Source organism: Scyliorhinus torazame, chromosome 14 (assembly GCF_047496885.1).
Source record: "Scyliorhinus torazame isolate Kashiwa2021f chromosome 14, sScyTor2.1, whole genome shotgun sequence".
NCBI lineage: Eukaryota > Metazoa > Chordata > Chondrichthyes > Carcharhiniformes > Scyliorhinidae > Scyliorhinus > Scyliorhinus torazame.
In genome coordinates this window covers 208,764,310-208,781,908 of record NC_092720.1, presented here as the reverse complement: position 1 = coordinate 208,781,908, position 17,599 = coordinate 208,764,310, and the positions used below count along the sequence as shown (strand labels likewise).

Genomic DNA, 17,599 nt, shown 5'->3' with positions numbered 1-17,599 from the left:
CCATCTCGACTTTTAGTGCAGGAATAATGTGGAACTCTCTCCACCCGCAGCCTGTGGATACTGGGACAATTGGAGATTCCCAGAGTTTCAAGGGTTATGGAGCTAAGGTGGGTAAATGGAGTTGGGATAAACTAAACTATGCTCTCCTCTAAAGGAGGAATATAATCGAGGTCTTAATGGTCCACTCCTGTTCCTATCATCCTCTGACCAACTCGGTCCTTTAGGTGAGATATTAAACCAAGGGCACTTCTGCCTCATTGGGTATTTCAGATGCCACGTTAAAGGTGAGTTCTCCCGATGTCTTGGACAACATTCCTCTCTCAACCAGCATCACCAAAGAGGGGTTCACTTCTTATGTATCTGTTTATCGCTCTGTGGGATCTTGCTGTGTATAAAGTAGGTACTGCATTTTTCTATCTGTTCGCGGCTCCTGTACTTGTGAGTATTTCATTGCGGATGCAGTCAGTTTCTGGGATGTGTTGAGACTGTGTGTGAACTCAAATATTTCATTGTTACAAAGAGCACCGCTGCTACCTGCTGACAATGTGGGTGCTGCAGGAAAGAATTCCCCATCAAAAACAGCCCGAGAAATGGGGAGTGTCTTTGAAGGTTCACACACACGATGGGCCGAATGGTCTCTTGCCATTGTGACATCATATTGTGATTGTTGCGTCACTGAGATTCGGATCGGATCAAATCCTCAATTTCAAAGTTGATTTCAGCTGAAAATTGTTCCCTGAGAAGAGGACGAATAGACTTGGTTTCTATTTCCGGAGATCAAACAACACTTCAACTTCTCACTGGGTGTGACCCAGGGTAGACGCTGGAAGGATGGTTCCTCTGGCTGGAGTTTCCAGAACCAGGGACTTTAGCAGCTTGATGGTAACGTTCCTGGAGAAAGAACCCAGACTCTAACCAATGGAGAGTTTCCCCCCTGATTGCCATTGAGTTGGGTTTTGCTGCGGCTCCTTGATGCCACACTGGGTGAAATGCTGCCTTGATGTTCAGGGCAGCCACTCTCACTCCACCTCTGGAATTCAGCTCTTTGCTCCGGCTCGGGCAGATGTTCAGTTTGGCTTCCGCCAGGAGCACTGGGCTCCAGACCTCATTGCAGCCTTGGTGCAAACTCTCAGGAGGCCATGGAATGGAGTCAAACTGGACATCCCATTAGAAATTGTTGGCCTCATAACAAAAGAGGAGTTTAATGAGCCCCCAGGATGCGGCTCCAGGCGGCTGAAGGGGAAAAGCTCCGGCCAGAGCGCGAGAAGCGGCCGTGCGCTGACCTCCAAGCCCAAAGTCAGAGCGCGAGCGGCCCGAGACTGAGAGAGCGCGGGAAGAAGCGTGGCTCTGATTGGAGGATCAGGCAGCGTCAGCGGGGGATGGGGGAGGGGCTGTACTCAGCACAGCATCACGTGGTGGGAAGTGCGCGCGCGCGAGTGGGGAGGGGAGCGCGGGAAAGGCCCCGGAGCTCCGGCTTTAGAAAGTGACAATGTCCCAAATTCAGTTGATTCAGGTTTCTCACCACATTTTGTCACCCTGAGTCCCACTGATTCACCAGCTCCATTCAAACATTACACACACTGATTGACACCCACACTGCAACATTACATTGTGCTCTTCATCTTCTTATTCCTCTGTTCACATCATTCCTGCCCAAAACGCACAGGAAACATCTCCAAATTATCACCAAGTTTAGTTGGCAGGCGGGTTTTAGAAGCAGAACCAGGGGTTCCTGAAAGACATAAAAACAGAAATTAATGGAAAAGCAGAGCATGTCTGGTAGCAACTGTGGAGAGAGAAAATGGTTTACTGCTTGGAATTCATTTTACGGGATGTGCGTGTGGATGCGTTGGCACATTGCCAACGCATCCACACGATCCTTGAGAAGGTGGTGGTGGTGAGCAGACCTCTTGAATCGCTGCCGTCCATGTGTGTGTAGAGAGGACGTTCGTGGGTTCTAACCCAGCAACAGTGAAGTAACGATATACTCCCAAATGATGATGGTGAATGATTTGGACGGGGAATTTCAGATGGTGATGTAACCATGTGTCTACTGCCCTTGGAGTGGTCCTGGGTTCTGTCTAGGTAGACCTGGTGAATTTATTCAGTGCATCGTGTCGATGTCTGCATTGCTGCGACTGTTGATCGATGGTGCACGGAGGGAATGTTAGTGCAAGGTACGACAATCAAACAAACTGCATTGCACAGGGTCCAACATTTTGATTGTTGTTGGAGCTGCATCCTGGCAATTGCAGAACATTCAATCACGGTCCTGAACTGTTTCTTGGAGATTGTGGACAGGTTTTGGGGAGTTGGGAGGTGAGTTATTCACCGCAGCATTCCTAACCTGTGACCTGCTCGTGTAGCCACAGTATTGATGTGGCTGGTCCAGTTCAGTTGCTGATCAATGATGTTACCCAGGGGTTGATAGAGAGGGATTCAGCGATGGTAATGCCATTGAATGTCAAGGGTTAGATTCTCTCTTGTTGGAGGTAGTCTTTGTCTGGCACCTTTGTGTCATGAATGTTATTTTCCATTTGTCAGCCCAAGCCTGGAAATTGTCCTGGTCTTGCTGTATTTGATGAACGGCTGAACATTGTGCAATCATCAGCGAACTTCCGAACTTATGATGGAAGGAAGGTCATTGATAAAGCAGCTGAAGATAGTTGGGTCAAGGATCCGACCCTGATGACACCTTGAAAGTACATCCTGGAATGGGATGATTGGCCTCCAAACATCACAACCATCTTCCTTTGTGTTGGTGTGACTGGAAACTATTGAAGGTTTTCTTCCTTACTTCCTCTGACTCCAGTTTTGCAAGGTTGATGGCACACTTGGCCAAATGTTGCCTGGATGTTAAGGGCAGTCACTCTCACCTTTGGAATTTAGCTCTTTTGTCCATGTTTGAACCAAGGCTGAAATGAGGTTCGGTGCTGAGTAGTGCTGGCGGAACCCAGAAATCAGCGTCAGCAGCTGCTCAACACTTAGCAAGTACATCTTGATAAGTGTTGTTGATGACTCCTTCCATCACTTCACTAATGATGAAGAATAGGTCGTGCGGGCGATAAATGGTTTGGTTGGATTTGTCCTGCGTTCCCATTTTCCATATTGCCGGGTTGATTCCAATGTTGTAGCTGTACTGGAACAGCTTGGCTCGGGACGCACAAATCCTCGGTAATTTTGGTGCACAAATCCTCGGTAATTTTGCCGGAATAGTGAAAGGTCCTCTGCAGTTTCCTGTGCCTTTACCCTTTTTTGATGTCACATAGAGTGAAAGGAGCCACAGAATTCCTGATCCAGAGTTTGGGTGTCTCGGGATGTTTTTTCTCCAATTGAAAATAATCCTTGTTTGCTCAATCAGATACAAAACAAGCTGCAAAAAGATTCTGTGCGGTCTAAAGTCATATTTGAATTCAAGTCTCCTTGTCAATGTATTAACTCGATCTGCCTCCCTGTGACAGCGAGTTCCACATTCTCACCACTGTCTGTGTGAAGAAATACCTCAGGATATTGGAGGAAAGATGACACTCCCAAATCCTTCCAGCATCCCGTACCAGTCTCCCCGAACAGGGGCCGGAATGTGGTGACTAGGGGTTTTTCACAGTAACTTCATTTGAAGCCTACTTGTGACAATAAGCGATGTTCATTTCATTCAGTTGATGATATTCCCTGGGTCACTGTCCCTGTGAGGGATCCAGTGAACACAGAGAGCTGTGTTATGGACAGAGAGCTGTGTTATGGACAGAGAGCTGTGATATGGACAGAGAGCTGAGTTATGGACAGGGAGCTGTGTTATGGACAGGGAGCTGTGATATGGACAGAGAGCTGAGTTATGGACAGGGAGCTGTGATATGGACAGCGAGCTGTGATATGGATAGAGAGCTGTGTTATGGACAGAGAGCTGTGTTATGGACAGAGAGCTGTGATATGGACAGAGAGCTGAGTTATGGACAGGGAGCTGTGATATTGACAGATACGGACAGAGAGCCGTGATACGGACAGAGAGCAGTGATACGGACAGAGAGCTGTGATATGGAGTTGTCTGGGAGGACCTGGCGTCGACAGAAAATTCACTGCATCATCTCTCCAGACTTCCGTTGTGAACAGACATTCCAGAAACAAGGAGATGCCCGTCTCTCCCCCAGGACCCTCTGCCAGCTGTGGGACATTGTGTAGTGCTCTCACATCGGAGTCAGGAAGTGGCGGGATCCAGGCTCGGTACTTCATGTACATTGAGGCGCTATGGGGCGGCCCGGATTGGTGGAATGCGCTCCAATAGAAGAGCTTTACTTTCCAGCAAATAAACGAACCTCCCATGTCCAGCCCATTGAAAGATCTCTCTGTGGTTGTCATCCAAAATAACACAGTGACATTTGTATTTTGTGTTTTACGGCGAAGGCGCAGTCATTAACACAATTCAATTTATGAATTGTTTCCCCAGAGGTTTTGTAATCCGTAGCATGTTCAGACTGGAGGAAAATGCATGGGAATCTCGATCCCGCCCATCTCCGCCTCCACCCTCTCGCCACTGTCAACATTCCCTGCATCCCAACTCGCCCCCGACAGTGTTCAATTATTTCCCTCCGGGCTCTAACCCTGTTTATCTTCACACTGCGGGAGGTTTTATCAATCCATGTGAATGACATCAGGACAGATATTATTTTATAATAATAGTTCCTGAATATTGCAGTGAACGTCATCAGGAAATCGCGGAACTGAAGATGTTCAGGGATCAGTAACATCCAAAGTTAAACGTCTTTGAATCAGAAAGTGCTGAGTGTGAACATGGCTCTCAGACAGCGGATCCAGAGTTTGACCGAGGAGACAATTTGTCCCATTTGTCTTGATTTCTTCACTGAGCCGGTTTCACTGGATTGTGGACACAACTTCTGCCGCTCCTGTATCTCCCAGTGTTGGGAAAAGGAGATAAACTCCTGCCCGGAATGTGGAGAGGAGTTTCCGGAAAGAAACCTCAGGATAAATCGAGCCTTAGGGAGTATTGCCGAGAAAACACGAAAGTTAACCATCAATCCAAAAGAGAAGGAAAGTAAACTTCACTGTGAGGAACATCAGGAAGAACTGAAGCTGCTTTGTGAAACTGACAAGAAATTGATCTGTCTGATTTGTAGAGATTCGCGGGAACACAGAGAGCACCGCTTCCTGCCGATTAAAGAAGCTGTTGAAGTCTCCAAGGTAAAAGAGAAAATATCTTATAGTCTGATAGTTTAATCACACAATCATAGTCGAACACTTTCATTCTGTGATTTTCTTTCCCGATCCCAGAATCAGCTGAAATCTTCCTTAGATTCTCTCACATTGAAGAAATCGGCGGTTCTAGAAACGGAACTGAAACAGAAAGGGAAGATTTCTGAAGTTAGGGTAAGGTCTCCCTGTGCTGATCTTCTGGGATCTCGGTTAGTTTTATTCCCTTTATCGCGGGACATTAATTATGTTTCACATTTCATTTAATAGGAACAGTCGAGCAGTCTGCAGACCCACATCACATCCGAGTTCAGTAAAATGCACCAGATTCTCACTGAGAAAGAGCAGCGTTTACTCCGAGATCTCAGGGAAGAAGAGGAGAGGATTCTAGAACCAATGGAGAAAAACCTTCGAAAGATTCAGGAGAATTTAAATTCTATTGAGGAGAAACTCTCCAAGTTGCAGAAACAGATGGAGCAAAAAGACGAGCTGATATTTCTGAAGGTGAGGGAATATATTTCGGGTCAGTTCAGTGAAACTTCACAGTCACAAAATAACTGATAGTAACTGAAATAAATATCGAATTTACTGAAAATTATAGAGGATGAAGCATATACGTCTCTATTCCATGGAGTTCTGCCGTGTTACTGAAATAATCGGCTTCCACCCTGTTTGCAGATTCCCGGGAATACCGGCCACCGCCTGGGAATTAATTTCCCTGATCTCACGCTTGCTTTATGATTATTTCCGTGTTTCTCTCAAGTTTAATTTTCTCCTGGACCTCCCATTGTAATCCAGTTCCAGTTCCATGTTGTGAGTGTGTGGGTGTGTCTGGTACGGTGTGTGAGAGTCACAGTGTCTGTGAGCGGGACTGATGCTCAGTTCCAGTTGCATGTTGTGAGTGTGTGGGTGTGTCAGGTCCGGTGTGTGAGAGTCACTGTGTCTGTGAGCGGGACTGATGCTCAGTTCCAGCATGTTGTGAGTGTGTGGGTGTGTCTGGTACGGTGTGTGAGAGTCACTGTGTCTGTGAGCGGGACTGATGCTCAGTTCCAGCATATAGTGAGTGTGTGGGTGTGTCTGGTACGGTGTGTGAGAGTCACTGTGTCTGTGAGCGGGGCTGATGCTCAGTTCCAGCATGTTGTGTGTGTGTGGGTGTGTCTGGTACGGTGTGTGAGAGTCACTGTGTCTGTGAGCGGGGCTGATGCTCAGTTCCAGTTTATTTGACGCTCCACAATCTTCCTTCCAAAATCCATCACTTTCCACTTCCGTGTGAAATCTCATCTACTCTGAGGCTGCTCATTTCACCAGCCTGTCTAACTTCTCCTGAAATCTGTTACTGTCATCCTCACCGTTCCTCATTCATTTCTTTCAGGAGGAAGCTTGTCGGAAGAGAAGGTAGGACATGTTCTTTCCTGAAACTCTGCAGTTTGATAAAATAACTCAGTAAAGTGTTCTTATAGATTTATTTCTTGGTTGTTGTCACAACTATGAAGGATTGTTCTTCGGACGGTTCTTTGATATTGTACAAATGATGAGATGTCAGGTAAATAATACAACCTGATTCCCAGGCTGGAACTGATCACTTGCCTGATGTTGGCTGTTAGTGTCTGTGACCTTCCGACTGACCCTGAGAGAGCCGCAGGGTCCATGTATCCAAGGAGTGGGCCATCCATGTCCCTGCATGGAACCTGAGCAACCCGAGAAAGTCAGACATTAAAGGGGGAGCGGGTGTTTTGATTTGATTTGATTTATTGTCACATGTACCGAAGTACAGTGAAAAGTATTTTTCTACGGCCAAGGGAATGTACACAGTACTTACATAGTAGACAAAAAAAGAATAATCGACAGCGTACATTGACAAATGGTACATCGACAAACAGTGATTGGTTATAGTGCTGAACAAGGGGCCAAACAAGGGTAGAACAAGGGTTCTATTTTATTCAATAATATAAACTGACTCCGTGTCATTAACAACCACAACAGCAAAGACTTGTATTTATATAGCGCCTTGAATGGAACTTAAAGGAGTTTCACAGGAGTTTTAAAAATCACAAATTGACACAGAGACACGTAAGGAAATATTAATCCGGATGGCGGGGGGTGGATTTTAGAGAGAGTGTTTGAAGAAGAAAGAGAGACAGAGAGACGGAGAGGATCAGGGAGGGAATTCCAGAGCTCAGGACCTCAGCAGCTGAAGGTCCAGCTCCCAATGGGGGAGTGACTAAAATCAGAGATATTCAAGATGCCAGTAGAGGAGAGCAGGAATCTCGGTGGGTTGTGGAATCAGTTATTACAGAGGTGAACATTAAGTTCCAGATGTTTTCAGCCTTTGTCTTTGTTCTACAAACTTTGTAAAACAGCAAGTGGACAGGCGAAATGTTTATCTTCTCCTGTGATTAGTAATATCCCAGTAACTAATCTGTTATCAGATGTGAACCTTACTCAGGACATGGGGGTTTCCATTTTCTGCCTTTGAATTTCTAAGTTCTCCCCTCCTCAGTTCTAGAAACGTGATTAATATTTCACTTTCTACATTTTCTCAAACATCAAAAATGCTGAAAACATTTGCATACTTTCTAAAATCTTCTGACAGGTAAATTTATTGCATCTTTTTTTAACACACAGGATTAGTGATGACCATTGCTCACTCTCAGTATCTGCCGCCGCCCTGACTATCGGAAAGTTCAAAGGCCCTTTACAGTACACAGCGTGGAGAGAAATGATAAACTCCATTAACCCCGGTAAAACTCTTCTCTTCATTTTCCTGATTTTAAATCAAATTGTGAAGGGTCTAAAGGGTCTCCAAGGTCCCAGATTAAATATTCACTTTGCCGGTTGTTAATCCTCGGGAGCCTCTCCATTCTCATATTTTACTCTCTGTGGGTTCCTCTGGGTGAGTGTCTGAAGCCATCAGCACCGTGTGTCAAAGCAGTGAAGGGATCTGTATAGCCAGAGGAACAGAGCACCAATCTCAGGATGGGAAACCCAATTTGTCGAGGAGACTGGACTGGTCCCGTCTGTCTTTCTGGGGAACATTTTTTGTCATCGTTTATCGGGAAGACATTCAGACATTAGAGAGCAAGTGTTAAACGGCAGAGAATCTGGTTGGTGGAATTGGACACCTTCATCAAGAGGAGGGGTTGCAGAAACTGCGAGTCTGCACTGGATAAGGGAGGGAGTGTGGTGATCTTATTGAAATGTTTAAGGTTCAAAACAGAAGGGAGAATGTAAAAATCCACAGGCTTAACACAGTCACAGAGTCCAGATCAAAGTAGGTATAGCTTTAAATCTAGAATAGGGAGTTTGGATTGAGTGACAGTACCCAACTCTTTAAAATGTAATATAAACAAATCCCATTTCTTGAGGAACCCCTCACTCGCACCCCTCAAAATAAACTTGACCCCCTCCAAATACAGGAACTCCATCAACTCCCCCAGCCATACCAAGGCACAGGGTGGAGCGTCTGACCTCCGTCCCAACAGGACCAGTCTGCGAGCAATCAGCAAGGTGATGGCTAAAACATCTGCCCCTGCTCCCGTCTGCAACTCTGCCAAGTCCGACATCTCAAATATAGCCCCAGGGACTGGGCTGTCAATCTACGTGCAGGATCGCCGACATGGTGCTGAAGAACAACCTTCACAATTTCTCCAGCTTTGGGCAGGACCAGAACATATGTACCTGATTGGCCAGACCCCTCCCACAATCCTCACAAGTGTCCTCCACCCCCTCAAACAACCGGCTCATCGTTGACGTTGTCAGGTGCAGGTCAGCATGGCGGCACAGTGGTTAGCACTGCTGCCTCACAGCGCCGAGGTCCCAGGTTCGATCCCGGCTCTGGGTCACTGTCCGCGTGGAGTTTGCACATACTCCACGTATTTCGCCCCCACAACCCAAAGATGTGCATGCTAGGCGGATTGGCCACGCTAAACTGCCTGCCCCCTAATTGGGCTCTAAATTTGTTTTAAAAATAACTTCGTCTGGTGCGCCCTGTGCACCACTTTTAGCCGTATCGGCCCCAGCCTTGCACACGAGGGTGATGTGTTCGTCCACCGTAGCCCCTCACATCACAACTCCTCCTTCAGCACTCCCCCCAGCTCCTACTCCCACTTGGCCTTGACGCCCTCCAACGACACCCTTTCCTCGTCTAACATTCTAGCATTAATGGCCGAGATGACCCCCCCCCCCCCCCCCCGCCTCCAGCCCCATCACTGACAACACCCCCTCCAACAACGAGGAACGCGGCGCTACCGGTAATGTTGGAAAAACCTTTGTCACAAAATCCCGCACCGGCACATACCTAAAGGCCTCACCCTGCAGAATCCCAAACTTTTCCCTCAACTCCTCCAAGCTTGCAAACCGCCCTTCCAGAAAAATGTCCTTCATCTCCATCACCCACCTCTCATCCCATCCCCGAAACCGAGCATCCAACCTCACCGGCTCAAACCCGTGATTCCCTCAGATCGGCATCAACATCGACCCCGCCCCTAACCTCAAGTGCTGCCGAAGTTACCACCACCACAGGATTCTTGGAAAATTTCCCTTGGGTAAACAGGAGCGGTGTCGTTGCCAGCGCCCGCAACCCCGATCCCTTACAAGAGTCTGCCTCCATCTTCACCCACAAGGCCTCAGGCTCTTGACCCCAACCCGGCACCTTCTCAGCATTCACGACCCAATAATAATAGAACAGCTTTGGAAGGGCCAGGCCCCCTGACCGCCGCTCTCTCTGAAGCAACATCTTCCTAATCCTTAATACCTTACCTGCCCAGACAAATGACAGAATTAATTGTTACACCCCCATTAAAATTGTTTTTGGCAAAAGGCCTGTCGGCACAGAAATAAATATGAAAACCGTGGCAAAATATTTGTCTTTATCGCCTGCCAATGATAGGGGAAGGCTGTCCCACCTCAGCAAATCCCCCTTCACCCTACCCAGCAGACCCGTGAAATTCAATCACAAAGTCGGGCCCAGTCTCGAGCAACCTGCACTCCCAGATGCTTAAAGTGGGTGGTCCCCATCCGAAATGGGAACCCCCCTCAAACCGTCCGTGAAGAAGGCACCAGAAAACACTCACTCTTTTCCAGATTCAACTTATAATCTGAAAAAGCCCTGAATATCCTGAGCAGCCCCATTATATTCCCCATCGCAGATCCCGGGTTAAAGATGTACAACAACAAATCATCGGCAGAGGACTTCCGATGGCGGCCATGGAGGAGTAGGTCGCACATTTGATAGCTCCCTCTTGTGATGGAATTATGGACCTTTTCTCCCATTTCCCCCCCGAATTTTATTGGATAAATCAGTGGAGAGTGAGACGGTGAAGAGAAATCCCCCACAAGTGTATGGAGAATTGGAATAGAAGTGGACGTGTAAGAAAACAAAGTTCAACAAGGATACACAGGTAGAGCCGGCAACGTGGGAAAACATGGCGGATAAGCAGGCCTGCGGGGGGACGGCACAGTGGTCAATGGAACAGCTGGTGAAGTTTTTTGAAGAATGTTTCGCCAAGCTTAAGAAAGACTCACTGGACCTGATTAAGGCATCGATTGATCGGGTGGTGCCGGGTCAAGATACCCACGGGCGTGTGATTCAGAAGGTGGAGAAAAAGGTGTCCGAGCACGAGAAATATATAACCGTGCTGAGACCAAGGTGGAGATGATGAATGACCGCCAGAAAAGAATGCAGGAGAAGCTGGAGGACCTGGAGAACAGGTCCAGGAGACAGAACTTGAGAATCGTCGGCCTCCCTGAGGCAGTGAGGGATCGGACGTGAGGGCTTATGTGGCAAGTATGTTGGAAAGGTTGCTGGAGGCTGGTGCGTTTTCAGGGCCCCTGGAAGTGGATAGAGCGCATAGAGCCGTTGCGAAGAAGCCCCGAGCGAATGAGCCGCCATGGGCGATGGTGGTACAAATGCACCAGTTCCTGGACAAGGAACATATTCTGCGATGGGCCAAGAAAGAACGGAGCAGCAGGTGGGAGAATTGTGAGTTGCGCACATATCAAGACCTGGGCGTGGATTTGGTCAAGAGACGAACCAGATTTAATCGGGCACAAGTACCCCTTAGTCACACAATCTTCGAAACTCTCCACCAACATTTGCCAGCCTATGCAAAAACCTTTTATAAAACTCCACCGAGAACCCATCCGGCGGGGTGCCTTGCCCATCTGCATTTTCCCTATCGCCCCCTGAACCTCCTCGATTCCTACTGGCTCTTTCAGCGCTGCCCTCTCTTCCTCGCCTACCCTAGGACACTCCAAACACCCCAAAAATCCCTCACAGCCGACTCTTCCCTGGGGTCTCCGACCTAGACAACCTTTTATAAAACCCCTCAAATGCCTCATTCACCTGCTCCGACATCACCAACCACACACCTGGCCAATTCCGGACCTGAACAATCTCTCTTGCAGCTGCCTACCGATGACGCTGGCCGACCCGCAAATAACTGATCGTCTCCCCATATTTATATCCTACCCCCTTCGCCCGCCTTCTGCTGAACTGCCTTCCCTGTGGGCAAAATGTCAAACCGTGCCTGCAATTCTTTTCTCCTCGCCAGACGGTCCGGAGTGGGATCTTCCCCATATCTCCCATCCACTTCCACAATTTCCTCTACCAGCCGCGACAGATCCTCTCTTGCCACCTGAGCCTTAAACAAGATGATCTCGCCCCTTACCGCCACCTTCAGTGCCTCCCAGACCACTGACGGTGAGCCCTCCCTGTTCCTGCTGAACCCACATAGTCATCAATCACCTTTCCAATCATCACACAAAAACTCAGATCCGCCAGCAGCCCCACATCCAACCTCCACGCTGGCCTCTGTGCCGGCCCCTACTCCAGGACCATGTCCAGGAAATGTGGAACCCATGGTCCGAGATAACAATTACCGAGTATTCCGTTTCCCTTACCCCCGACAAATACACCTTCCCCATAGTGAAGAAGTCGATCCTTGAATGCACCGTATGGACTGGTGAAAAGAAGGGATACTCCCCAATCTGTGGATGTGAAACCTCCACGGATCAGTTCCCCCATCTCCTTCCGAGGGGGTTGGCGAGCGTGGCTCAGATCTATCCACCTTCGGATTCAGCACTGTATTCAACCACCCCCCAGGATTAAATGATCCAAATTCGGTCTGGCAGCCACCTCCCCTTCATGAACCCCACATCGTCCCAATTCAGGACGTACACACTGACCAACACCACCAGCCTCCCCTCCAAAGCACACGTTACCATAACATACCTGCCCCCTGATCTGCCACGACCTTCTCCATCTGAAATCTCACTCTCTTACCCACCAGTATCGCTACCCCCTTGGGTCCTGTTGTCACAGCCTGAGTGGAACACCTGACTCCCCCCAGCCCTTCTGAAGCCTAACCTGGTCCTTCCCCCTCAGATGGGTCTCCTGCAGCAGCACCAAGTCAACTCTCAAGCTCTTTAAATGCAAGAAGACTCCCGTTCGCTTCACCGGCCCACCCAACCATCGCACGTTCCACCTTACCATACTGACCGGGGTCCAGTGGAATATTGTTGAGGCACAGTCACTGTAGTAATGTAGGACATGAGAAAACCAATTTGTGAACAGCAATATCCCAGAAACTGCATTGTGAGTTTCCTGTTTTGATTATGCTGTTTGTGGTATAAATATTGGGTAGGACACGGAGAGAATGAACTCCTCACATCATTTTGGGTGGGTGTTCTTGCGGTCACTTTCAGACCAGTGATTCGACCATTCTACAGACTGTTCCTCTGGGTGGGGCATCGCCATCCAATGGAAGATTAAGATTGAATTGAGTCTCCAGGTATATCAAATGTCTCCAGTTTGTGTAGACAATGAGACTTCTCCTTATGTTTAATGTGGGAACACTGGATACCGGTTTTGTTGCTGCTACATAATTCCAGGTGTTTGATTTCTGTCATTCTTTCTATTCTTTTGAAAAATATTTTTATTGCAAATGTTTTCATTATGAACAGAGTAACTTATTCAAGAATTTTTTTTCATGATAACAAACAAGCCCTCAATAATACAACCATCCCCCTCACACCCACCCCATCCCCTCTAATCCCCAATCCCCTCCACCATACAGAAAACGAAACCTTAATGACCCTTCACCCAACTAAAAGACAACACCCCCCACACTGAACAGCTGACGGTAACCAATGCCCTGAGAAAGGAGATGAACGGCTGCCACCGCCAGTAGAATCCTTCCATCCACCCCCTCATAGTCTCCTTGATCTCTCAGTGCAGAAATTCCATCAGGTCCCCCAGCTAAGCCGAGGATTTAGGCAGCACCGAGGTCCTCCACCCAAACAGAACTCACCTCTGGGCTATCAGTGAGGTGAAGACATCTGCCACCCGGATTCCCAGATACCAGAAACTAGTCTTGTTCGGACGAAACAGCAGCATCCCCAGATCAACTCACCTCCCTGTGGGGTTCACCGGAGAGAATAGGCTCTTACCCAGATTTATCTTGTCACCCGAAAAGGAGCCAAATTTCCGGAGCAGCTCCATTACCTCCCCTACATTGGAGAGAGGGTCTGTGATATATTGTAACAGGTCATCCCCATATAATCCCTTCATATGAAGCCTACTTGTGACAATAAGCGATTTTCATTTCAACACAACAATCTCCTAATATTGGCCGATAACTGCTGGTCCTTAACAAATCCAGTTTGCTCCTCTGAGATCACCCCCCCCCCCCCCCGTAGGCAGGGTTCAAACTCATTGCCAACACCTTAGCATCAGCGTTTAACAACGCGATAGACCGATACGACCCACATTCCATGGGATCATTGTCCTTCTTCAGGATCGCAAACTGTTCATAAATTCAATGGGGAATCCATTCGGTCCCTGTGCTTACCCCGCCTGCATTAACCTAATACAGCTCATAATCTCCTCCAGCCCAATCGGAGTCTCCAAATTCTGCCTCCTCTCCAGCTCCACCTCCACGAAGGCCAAACCGCCCAAAAATTATCTCATTGACGAGCCCCCACCTTGAGGCTCTGAATCATATAATCCCCAGTAGAAGGTCTCAAATACCTCATTAACCGACCCACCACCCGAGTCCCTAACCTGGGCAATCCCCCCGGAAGCCGCCTGCCTCCTCAGCTGGTGAGCTAACAGACCGCTGGCCTTCTCCCCATCCTCATAGAAAGGCCCCTTGAGCGACACAGCTGGGTCACCGCCTTACCCGTTGTCAACAACTCAAACTCAATCTGCAACTTCTTTCTGTCGGCCAGTAGCACCAGCATCGGGCCAATCGAGTACTGGGTCCATCTCAAGAATGGAGTCCAGAAGTCTCTGCCTCTCCACCTTCCCAGTTTTATCCCTATGCTCCTGAAATGAGATTATCACCCTCCTGACCAGCACCTTCAGGGCCTCCCAGAGTGTGGACGGTGAAACCTCTTACTTCTATTGAGCTCTACATACTCCCGATGGTAGAGAAATCCACTCACAAAAACTCTTATCGGTGAGCAATGCCGTGTCAAATCTCCAAGAGGGAGTCTCTGAGAGCGGCCCGGCTCTAACATCAGGTCCACAAAATGTGGAGCATGGTCCAATATCACAATCGCCGAGTAACCCGCCTCCTCACCCCGGGAGAAGAGACCTACCCACCACCAAAACCTCCATTTGGGATTAACCTCAGTGGACATGAGAAAAAAGGAAACTCCTCATCCCTTGGAAAATTAAACCTGGAGTCCGAGACTTCGGACTCGACCTATCCAAACTAGAACCCAAAACACAATTCTAGACACCAGCACCTTATTAATAAAAGCCATGTCATCCCAGTTTGGTGCATACACATTGACCAGCACCCCCAGTGTGCCCGCTAATGATCCGCTGACTATCACATACCTCCCTCCTGAGTCAGCCAATATATTGCCCACAGAAAAAGCCGGGCTCTTATTAATCAACACCGCAGCCCGCGAACCCTACAATCAAAACCTGAATAGTTTGCCTGTCCCACCCAACCCTCTCGCAACTTCATTTGATCCTTAATTCTTCGATGGGCCTCCTATAAAAAGATCCCATCCACCTTCAAACATCTCAAGTGTTCAAACACCTGGGACCTTTTTACTGGGCCATTTAACCCCTCACATTCCAGGTTATCAACCAGATCGGGGACCTCCGGCATCACCTCAATCCCAGGATTAGCCATATCCACCCTGTGAAGCAATCCAACATTGCCTCAACCTGCACCAACTCCGGGCACACTCAAGATGGCCGCCCAAAAGGCCAGTTCCAGAATCGGGGAATCATCACTGCCGACAGTCTCCCCTCCCCTCTCCTCAGCGTCCTCCCAGCCCCACCCCACCCTGAACATCAACCAAACGACCAACAGAAAAACAAAATCTACCCCTCATCCTCATCCCCGAGCCCAAACAAAACAGAAACAAAAGGCCTGAGTTCATTACCATAAAAAACAACATAAATCATCCCTTTGTAACAAATTGCAGACATCCCCCTTCTCCACTCCCATTAACTAGCTATACCGATAGCAGGACTACCCCCGCAAAGGGTAAAGATTAAAGTGAACACACAATATATCAACGATCAACTCCCCCCACCCCCCGCAACTGAACTTTAATACAGACCCCAGAGGAAACAAAAAAATGACACTGAGTCCCCCCACCCTCACAAATACAACTGAACAGTACAATATACAAACCCCAACTTCACCCATAACAAACACCCACCAACAAGCCCAAGCACAACCCCAACTCCACCCCCACATTGTAACAGTCCCCCACAAGATACAAATACAGATGAACTTAACAATAATCAAATAACAAACTCCATAGTCCTCAAGCACTTCAGTTCATTCCCAAATCCGTGCTTCCTGACAAACGCATTCCCATCCTCCGGTGCATCAAAATAATAATCTTTTGTCCTCGAAAGTTTCTCGAAGACAAGCCAGGTACACAACACCAAACCTCACGTTGTTCTTGTACAGAGCGGCCTTGGCTTATTAAACACCACGCTCTCTCCCACTTACCCATACTCTCTCCAATTGCACCCTTTCCCTCCCCTCATCATTCTGCTGCATCTCTCACCCTCTGCACTTTCTTTCCTGCCCCTTCTACTTCCTGTCTCACACATTCTCCCCCTCCCACTCTATCTCTCTCACTAATCGTCCCCCTCTTTCTTTTTCACTGTCTCACTTTTGTATTCTCCCACTCACTCTTTCTCTCTCTCTCTCTCACACACACACACTCTCTCTGTCAGCCTGAACTCTCTCGCCCTTCATCTCGTTCTCTCACAGCCCCAGACTACCCTGCTCTGACACCTGCACTTTATTTATCAGCCTCTCCCAATCTCTTTCATCTGGACTCTCTCATTCTCTCCCTCATCCTGCTCTCACTCTCCATCTTTACTCCTGCTCTCTCCTCTCTGTCTCACTGCTGCCTTGTTTTCTCTCTTCTCAACTGCATCCCTCCCCTTTATTCACTTTGCCATCTCTCTCTATCACTCCCTCTCTCCCCTCTTCCTCCCCCTCTCTCCATGTTCCTATTCCTGCTCCCTCTCCTCTACCACTTGTTCTCCTCTGCCCTCCGCTCATCAACCTCTCTCCTCTGCTCCTCACTCCTCACACTCTGTCCCCTCCGCACCCTCCCTCTCTAAATCACTGACTCTGTTATTTTAACTTTCCCCCAGCGCCAGCCTCTCTGACTCTGGATCGGAACACAGCGCATACCCGGCTCATCCTGTCTGAGGACCGGACCAGTGTGAGACTCGGAGACAAACGGCAGCCGCTCGCTGACATCCCGGAGAGGTTTGATTCCTTTGGCTGTGTCCTGGGATCAGAGGGATTCACATCAGGGAGACATTACTGGGAGGTGGAGGTGGGGGAGAAGACTTGGTGGGGTCTGGGAGTGGCCCGAGAGTCTGTGAAGAGGAAAGGGGGAATCGACCTGAGTGCTGAGTCTGGAATCTGGATTTTGGGGCTGAATCCTGGATTTGGTTATTTTGCCGCCACCTCCCCCTCACGGACTCCCCTCACCCTGAGTGTGAATCCCGGGAAGATTGGGGTTTTGCTGGACTATGAGGGAGGACAGGTGTCATTTTACAATGTGGACAACATGTCCCATCTCCACACTTTCGCCCTCACTTTCACTGAGAGAATGTTTCCCGCCTTCTGTCCGGGACGGAATACGGACGGGAAAAACTCGGCCCCGCTGACAATCTGCGGGACTGAATAATAATCTTTACTGTCACAAGTAGTTTTACATTAACACTGCATTGAAGTTACTGTGAAAAGCCCCTAGTTGCCACATTCCAGCGCCTATTCAGGTACACAGAGGGAGAATTCAGAATGTCCAATTCACCTTACAGCAGTCTTTCGGGACTTGTGGGACGAAACCGGAACACCCGGAGGAAAGCCACGCAGACTCGGGGAGAATGTGCAGA

General features: G+C 48.5%; 1 protein-coding gene across 1 annotated transcript in view; it reads left to right on the top strand.

The window, feature by feature from the left end:
* The window catches only part of LOC140389146 (uncharacterized), a 125,537-nt gene extending 108,146 nt beyond the window's left edge, over positions 1-17,391 (top strand). The window contains exons 14-19 of the mRNA XM_072473304.1: positions 4,751-5,193; positions 5,284-5,379; positions 5,473-5,706; positions 6,575-6,597; positions 7,828-7,943; positions 16,847-17,391. Of these exons, the coding sequence (XP_072329405.1) occupies positions 4,751-5,193; positions 5,284-5,379; positions 5,473-5,706; positions 6,575-6,597; positions 7,828-7,943; positions 16,847-17,391 (1,457 nt within the window). The remainder of the gene's footprint in view (positions 1-4,750; positions 5,194-5,283; positions 5,380-5,472; positions 5,707-6,574; positions 6,598-7,827; positions 7,944-16,846) is intronic.
* Positions 17,392-17,599: the final 208 nt, after the last annotated feature.